Source organism: Salvia hispanica, chromosome 3, assembly GCF_023119035.1.
Source record: "Salvia hispanica cultivar TCC Black 2014 chromosome 3, UniMelb_Shisp_WGS_1.0, whole genome shotgun sequence".
Classification (NCBI taxonomy): domain Eukaryota; kingdom Viridiplantae; phylum Streptophyta; class Magnoliopsida; order Lamiales; family Lamiaceae; genus Salvia; species Salvia hispanica.
The window spans coordinates 28,197,181-28,205,592 of record NC_062967.1 but is presented as its reverse complement, the minus strand read 5'-3'; the positions used below and the strand labels follow the sequence as shown (position 1 = coordinate 28,205,592).

At 34.8% G+C, this 8,412-nt stretch overlaps 3 protein-coding genes across 3 annotated transcripts; 1 reads left to right on the top strand and 2 right to left on the bottom strand.

Annotated features, from left to right (window-relative positions):
* The first annotated feature begins 924 nt into the window (after positions 1–924).
* LOC125212518 (short-chain dehydrogenase TIC 32 B, chloroplastic) lies at positions 925–4,018 on the top strand. Its single transcript, XM_048112716.1, has 8 exons — positions 925–1,095; positions 2,344–2,575; positions 2,662–2,741; positions 2,817–2,970; positions 3,048–3,126; positions 3,207–3,291; positions 3,492–3,538; positions 3,620–4,018. The coding sequence occupies exons 1-8, from the start codon at positions 984–986 to the stop codon at positions 3,791–3,793; spliced, it is 963 nt and encodes a 320-aa protein (XP_047968673.1). The 5' UTR covers positions 925–983; the 3' UTR covers positions 3,794–4,018.
* A 420-nt stretch (positions 4,019–4,438) lies between these two features.
* LOC125214663 lies at positions 4,439–6,043 on the bottom strand. Its single transcript, XM_048115779.1, has one exon. It carries the CDS (start codon positions 4,954–4,956, stop codon positions 4,588–4,590), a length of 369 nt encoding a protein of 122 aa, XP_047971736.1. The 5' UTR covers positions 4,957–6,043; the 3' UTR covers positions 4,439–4,587.
* Positions 6,044–6,187: 144 nt separating this feature from the next.
* On the bottom strand, positions 6,188–7,918 carry LOC125214662 (actin-depolymerizing factor 1-like). Its single transcript, XM_048115778.1, has 3 exons — positions 7,823–7,918; positions 6,710–6,975; positions 6,188–6,609 (listed from the first exon to the last, which is right to left on the bottom strand). Exons 1-3 carry the CDS (start codon positions 7,823–7,825, stop codon positions 6,459–6,461), a joined length of 420 nt encoding a protein of 139 aa, XP_047971735.1. The 5' UTR covers positions 7,826–7,918; the 3' UTR covers positions 6,188–6,458.
* Positions 7,919–8,412: the final 494 nt, after the last annotated feature.

Below are 8,412 nucleotides of genomic sequence, written 5' to 3'. Positions count from 1 at the left end.
CAGTGGGTAGAGCAGTTTTTGTAGTGTTAAATCTCCTAATAGATTATTATATACCTGCTCTGTACTAGTTGAGGTTCAGCTACCCCGTGTTGTTACCTCTCAAATTATATTACACCAACTTAATAAACGATTCACTTAACTTTTTTAACTATTTTAAGTACTTGGTTGATCATGTCTCGTCCATATATTATTAGATAATCCTCTAAATTGTGATGTTTTTGACGAGATGGGTGACATATTTCAACAAGTTGTAAATTTGAAATACGTATGCACCAAATCAACAAACAATTACAAATAATTTTATTTTTTTTAAATTTACATTAGAAAATTGGGAAAAAAATTATACAAATTCATGCTTTTTAATTGTTGATATTTAAAGTTACTATGAATTTCCTACCTTTTATATTTCCTACAAAAGAAAATTATACAAATCAAAATTAATTTATAGTAATTCCTACAATTTTCACTACTAAAATATAGCACCAATTGGATGGAATGATGGCAGAGACCTCATCAATGCAATCCACATGAACACGTTCAAAAGTTCAATTGTCCATACCTTTTGTTATGGCATACCATCTTCTAATTAATTGTAAGAAAATAATTAATTCAATAATGTCAACGCCGACTACATATATATGTTCATGTGAAAAAATTAAATAAAGTTTTCCAAATACATAATTCATATGAATCATTTGATATCACAGATTTAAAGAGTGTATATATCCCAGATTTAAATGTAGATACATATGTAGAGTGAGTAAATATGGTGAGTAGTAGTTAGAAATAATTTGTGACTCACTTATAGTATATCAATAAATGCGCACACACCCAATTCATACCTATAATCTCCCAAAGAGGCAAAACCCATTCATATATATATATATATATGGTGTATAAGCCATCACCTCTCATACACTTTATTTCTCTTTTTCTTCTCTTATCTCTCTCTCAAACACACACACCCACACACAAGAAGGAAGATGTTTAGGTTGATCACAGGTATACCGGGGCCTAGTGGGTTCGGATCTGCATCAACGGCTGAGAATGTGACTGAGGGGATTGACGCCACAAACTTGACAGCCATAATCACAGGTTCGGATAATTGACAAATTTATTATATTTGCGAGATAAATCAGAGTTTTAACCAAACTTCGTGGTTTGGTGATTATTTTAATTAATTAGAATCATGCATGCATGCATAATATATAATTTGGTGTGTTTGTGTGTTTTTCTTGGTCATGTTTATCGTCAAAATAGGATCTTATTTGTCGATTCATGAAGTGGATTAATCTAAATTAGCCTTAATTGATACTTTGTAGTTTATTTTAAGTAAGACAGTGTTCATGAAATAGATGACAATGTTTGGTGGGCTTATAATTGCAATTAATTTGGTTCAAAATGATCATTATAGACACAAATTAGTTTTATTTTGGGTTTAATCACCAAATCAGTTGTGTTCAAATAGCAAAACATAAGTAGTGCTTGCAGCCTTGCACCATTTTGTACATTTATTAATTTAGTTATATTTCAACTAGAAGCAATCAACCAATTAAAGGCTGTTTATGAAGTAGATAATGAATGCACCATTAAAACTAGACCTAAAATTATATGAGTCATGCAGTCATGGTACTTTTTGTTTAATTCACAGTTTCAAGCTAGCATTATTTGTTATGTTGTTTATTTACTATGATATAAATACCTCAAGAATTGTATTTACATAATTAATTCTATAAATTATTTAAAAATCAAAAGTCGATCTGATCATTTTATCTATAACTTCATATAATAGATTAAAGTAACAAAATGAACTTTGTTTTCCATGTACTCCTATTTATAAAAATGGTGAACTAACCAATAGCTTTTCTCACAAATGCTGCTCACATAAGTTATGCAGTAACTTTTGTTTTTATACTTAGATCCAACTATGCAGGAATTTAAATATTGAATTTATGAGATATATGTTGTGCAAGACCAATCATAATTTGCAGATTTAGATCTCTGTACATCCCCTCTGCTGATTAGTTGATGCCATGACAAAATCTAGCATAGTGGGTTGCTACAACGACATTCATACCACGAATTTAATTCCCAATTTTCTAGTTGGGTTCAATAATGGAAAAAATAAATTCACAGGATAACAAATATAGAAAATTAAATTGATCCATCACACCCTGATAGTGATAGACCAGGCTAGACAAATTTTCAGTACACACACCAATTAGTTAAAATTAATAACGACAACAATAATAATAATAGAGCAACGACCCTCCAATCATAAATCGAAGATTATTTTTAAATATTTTGTTAAAAAAAAGTTAACAGAAAATTCTCAAACTGCAGGTGGAGCAAGTGGGATTGGTTTGGAAACTGCAAGAGTTCTAGCTAAGAGAAATGCACATGTTATTATAGCAGCAAGAAACATGGAAGCAGCTAATGCAGCAAAGCAGTCCATTCTCAAAGATTACACCAAAGCTAAAGTCACCACCCTTAAACTCGACCTCGCTTCTCTCGACTCAGTCAAGGCTTTCAGTCATGAGTTCGCCACTCTCAATCTTCCCCTCAACATCTTAATGTAACTTAAAAAAAAAAACTCATTTTAACAACAATTTAGACATTTTTTGGTTAGTGTTCACAATCCGACTTTGTTTTTTTTTTCAGAAACAATGCTGGTATCATGTTCTGCCCTTTTCAGCTGTCTCAAGATGGGATTGAGATGCAGTTTGCTACAAATCATCTTGGTATAGTATAACACATTTATAATTTCTTGAAATATTCTCATCTTAGGTTGTAAGAGTTCATGTCTCATTGGTCAGGCCACTTCTACTTGACTAACCTACTCCTGGACAAGATGAAAGAAACTGCAAAATCTACGGGGATCGAGGGGAGGATTGTGAATCTATCATCGGTAGCACATCTACTCACTTACCCAGAAGGGATTGCTTTCGAACAGATCAGTGATCAAAAGAAGTAAGTGAGTTCATCAAATTTAAATCATAATATGGAAGGCCTAGTGTATAAAGCGATGCATTTTTGTTTGGTGACAGATATGATGACAAGAAAGCATATGGACAGTCCAAACTAGCCAATATATTGCACGCGAACGAGCTCTCTAGGCGTCTGGAGGTAACGTATCGCAACCTCAAAAACACACTAGAGCTCTCTAGGAGGAAAAAGCAGTTGTTTAAACTAGTGTGTTTCTGCAGAGTGAAGGAGTGAACATTACAGTGAATTCAGTGCATCCGGGGCTGATCATGACGAATCTGTTCAGATATTCCGGGATTTTGATGAGTAAGAAGTCCTACAATCTAACATGTGTGTTACACTAAAACAAGATTTTGCTGCAGAAATCTTGAAGTTTTCTTGCACTAAATCAAGATTTTTGCTGCATTAAATCAAGATTTTTTTCTGCAGAAATATCGAATTTACAACACACTGACACACACATTTATGTGCTAGTTTTCTCGCACTAAATCAACATTTTTGTGCAGAAATGTTGAAGCTGGCAACTCACATTCTCTGGAAAAATGTTCCTCAGGTAACAGTCCCTCAAACAGAACATAATGATCTAAAAAAAGTTAAAATGTAGTAGTATGTTAACTTTGCTCTCGATTTTCAGGGTGCAGCTACAACGTGCTATGTTGCGCTCCACCCCGGCCTTAAGGGAGTGTCGGGGAACTACTATGTCGACTGCAACGAGTTCAAGACAAGCAGCCTGGCCAGAGACGAGGCTTTGGCAAAGAGACTCTGGGATTTCAGCTGCAACTTACTTAAGACAGCTGAAAAAGCCTGAATGCACATCAATGAGTTGAACTCTGTTTCAAATTAAGATCTTGTGGTTTTTAATGTTTTGTAAATTTGGACAAGAATATTGCTCAAATCATAGAAGATGGCCTAGTTTTTCTTGTCTAAAAAAGATGTGTTTATTTACATATAACAAATATTTTGAGTGTTATGTGCTTCTGCATGCATTGTAATTGATGTATTAATTTCTCTATATATATCACTATTACTACTACTATCTTACACAATTCTTAGCTATTTTCTAGTATTTTTTCTTTTTAAATGTAATCACTCTTATCATGGATAATATAGTACTCCTATATTTCATGCAATTATTGGTAGTATTTCTTACCCATTTCTTATAAAAAAATACAAATATGTTAAAAATGTGCATTAAATATAACTCAATAATGATATGTTTTCTATATGTAGGAGCGGTACATTATGACATTTTTCACAGATAACTTTAGATCATTGCATTTTTTTCCTGTCAACACTAAATATATTGAGGATTTAGGAAAGCTGCAAAAATCTATAACTGTAATTAAACTAAATTCGAGCCAATTTAGTGACTAAATTCAATTTAATTAGTTAGCTAATTAAACCGGGATCAAACAATTTTAAACAACAACAATAATCAATTTCTAACTCAAGCTGGAGATGAACTATAATTTCTAAATAAACAGTAGTAATAAATCAGCAAACACTAAAAAAAAAAAAATCACAAATCAAAATACCATCACGAGACGTCGTTTGGCGCAACGGATTCGAAAACCGAATTTTATTTCCAAATTAGGGGGAAAATCAAATCGGCGGCGCCTGTTCGTCGTCGGCCTCCCACAATCCGAGTGCTCTGACGGCGAAGGCGGATCCGGCGACGATGACGGCGGCGAAGAGCGGCGGCACGAGCATGTCGATCTCGGAGCGACGGAAGAGGCGCGAGGCGAGGCAGAAGTCCTCCGGCGGGATGTCGAGCGGCAGCCTGACGAGGCCCTCGCCGCGGCAGGGCGGGGAGAGCGGGCTGATGGCGGAGACGAAGGCCCACTCCGGCGTGAAGGAGGCCAGGGCGACGGCGGCCGTGAGGACGGCCGTCCAAGCGACGGCGTAGAGCATGAGGAGGTAGGTCGGGGAGGCGAGGGAATTGGGGAGGGAATTGAGGATTCGGAAGATCATTTCTAGAGAGAGAGAGAGAGGAAGTGAAGATGGATCACTATTTCCTTATGAATAGGGAAATTATTCATGCAATTTTGTTTGTTCGTTTACAAACGGGGAAATGGTGATATGTACTGTAGTATAGTATACTATTTCTTTCAATTCCTTTTTAATTACCCCATATTTTAATGTTTTAAAATTATAATTTCTATCTCATCTCTCTAACACTCTTCTTTTTATGCATTTAGAATTTCAACGGGGAAAAGGTAAGTTGAGAAGTTATATTTCTCATTTACCTTCTCAAAAATGTAATTATATCTTCTCATAAAGTAATGGACTCTAATAGAAGAACGGGGGAAAAGGTAAGTTGAAAAGTTATATTTCTCATTTACCTTCTCAAAAATGTAATTATATCTTCTCATAATGTAATGGACTCTAATAGAAGAAGGTAAATTAACAAAGCATAACTAATTTTTTTACCTTTTCTTCCACGAAAAGGTAAAGATACATTCTCAAAATGAAAGATGGTCTAATACCTCCCCAAATAACTTTTTCCGTTGGAGCATGAAATTTATTAAGAAGAGATAAATATGGTAATTATTTTTTTTTACTTCTCCATATACCCTTTCTCTTAGAGATTCAATCATCGGTATATACTATGTCAGAAACAGTCAATTTTATGTCAACTTTCTATTTATATTTTTAAGTGATGGATGGAGTACGTTTTTAGAAGTAATTGTCTAAACTAAATCTTTCAAACCAGTATCAATTTCTATTAACAAAATTTCACTCCAACAGCGTAACTGTGGCATGAATCATGAGGTGGCGGAGTTGTGACATGACTGTTCTCCTAAAATAAAATTTTCGAAAGACTGATAAAATTGGTAAGTTGAAAAGTTTATGATATAGATGGATTTCAAAATACTATGAGATAGTGATCAAAATGTCTCGACCAGAAAAGTGGTACTACTATTTTACCCCTAATCTAATTGCATATAAAAATTGAACAAAAAATGTAATTGCAATCATGTCAACATAAGTGAAAAAAGGCCACTTACAATGGGCAAAAGAAAAAGAAAAACAAAAGTTGTAGTGAATGATGTAAATCAAGAATGGACTCAACAAAGAAAGAAAAATCATTTCAAACTCAACAGTTGCAAATGCAGAACACCAAACAAAGTAAAATCTTCTGTAGACAGTCATCAAAGCAAACAAGAAATCATTTTTTTTGCTAACTAAAATGAATTGTTGATTTAAATCAGAAATAAAGCCAGTGGTCAAATATATCATACCAAAACATGCTAGTCTTACACCTCCCAGATTGTTACAATATCAGCCTGTAGATTAAAACTACAGCTGCAACACTTGAAAACATCATATACCAAAACAAACATAAATTGCATCCAAGTTATAAGAAACAGTATACCGAGTACTTGGCGACTACTTATACGGTTATACCCAAGTTTACCTTTGAACAAACAGTAGGCAGGCATTGCACGAGACACCTGCCTATGCTTGTTCACTCAGATGGCACGGCTCTTGATGACATCAAGGCCCATTTCAGTTGGATCGGTTGCTTGCAGTTCGACTTGAATCCCGTCTAGCTCCCTCTTGAACCTGTCCTTTGAACTGGCGTAGATCATCTTGCTTCTGATCCTTGAGGAGTCAGGAGACCTTGCATAGCAAAAAAGCAATTGAGCGTATGGTTTGTATTCAGCGAGTGTTGAATTGAGTGCGTAAACTATAGGGATAAGCAATGAGATGGTGAGATTACCAAGCAATGAAGAAAATCTTGCTTTTCTGGCAATTCTCTGCAGTCACAAAGTCGAAATCGTAGATGCAGTAGCGACATTCTTCAGCAGGGACACTAGCAGCGAAGTCCTCGTAGGTTTCAGTTGGCTCACCTACTTTTTCAACAACAACCTGCTTCTGTTTCTCCTCTATCTTGAAGATGATGTAGCGGTAAGTCCTCTTCGCCTTCAGTTCCAAGAATCTCAACTTGCAATCGTCGTGAACAGCCATCCCAGATGCTGCGTTTGCCTGATCACAAGAAAGTCGTTTAGATAACATAAACATCTTACTAGGCGGCAGTAAATCAGGAGAACATGGCGCTTGCGCGAAAATCAGTAAACTAAATTCGTAAACAAACAGCAGAAACATGATATACTCCATTTAACAATCTGAACCTCAAAAAAATGTGCAAGGTATACCCCCAACACAGACACAATCACATATCATCATCATCACAACAGACATTTTACCAAAATCACAACTCGATACATCTAAAGATAGTTATCAATTTTGCCACATACATACGCTTTAGCCTACATGATGATGAATACAAATAGATCAAACTATAACACCACAACAATTATGCCATTGCATTGTTATAAAACAGATAAAGAGGAATCACCATCAACAAAAAAAATCAGTTTAAAAACTCGAATCACATACGATTTATCTGCTAAAACAATTACACGTTAGGATGATTTGCAAAAACTTCAAAAATTGGTCAATCGAGCAAAATCACAGAAACGAATAGCAACAAATGTCAGATCAATCACACATCAGGCACCGCGCATCCACGCCTCAAGCACAATTAAGCTGCAATCCTTCCACGCGAATTCCAAACTTATCTCACTAGTTAAATGAATTAAACACGAGTTCCGAATCTCAGCACCGGAAAAAACAACTCAAAAGAGAAGCATCCAGCAGAAACCAGATCACCGCTCTAGATTATTAGCCGACTAACACAGATAGCTCGCCAAAACAAAAATCGATAACTTATTCGAACTAGACGAGGAACGAAAATCAGATCAATAAAATAATCAGGAGACGCGATAGCAATGCGACGGAAAATCTGGAGAAACAGAGGGCGGAGACTCACCATTTTCGATCGTGCTTGAGTTTGAAGCAGAGAATGCGAGGACCAGCGCTGGACTGAGGGGAAAAGAAAATGAAAGAAATTTTATAGAGAGAGAGAGATAACGTGGAGGTCTCTTTATTTAAAGGATATGGTAGGGTTTTTTTACTTCGATTTTTTACTGCGTGTGAAAGTGAAACCAGATTAAAATGAAAAAACAGAGATACAAAAGGGAATATTATATACTCCTAAATAAATTTTATAAATTATACAGTGAAAACGGCTCATAATTTAATAGGTTATGCATATATAACAAAATATATTATGAAAAATATATATAAATTGAATCAATAATAGTTTTCATTTATCCCTAAGATGATCTTTCTAATACACCTACTGAAAAATGATAAAACGTCTTAGCAATTGAGTTCCGTTTTAAACGTTTAGTGTTGAATTCAAATACTACGATATTAAATAAACCTTTTTTTAATCAAAATACTAAAACCTTAATTATAAACTTAAAGCATGGTGTTCAACATTATTCTCCTTCGCTCTCGTTTTGTATCATTCGTTAAATTTTTTTGAAAAAAAAATATATAAATGACAATTTAATG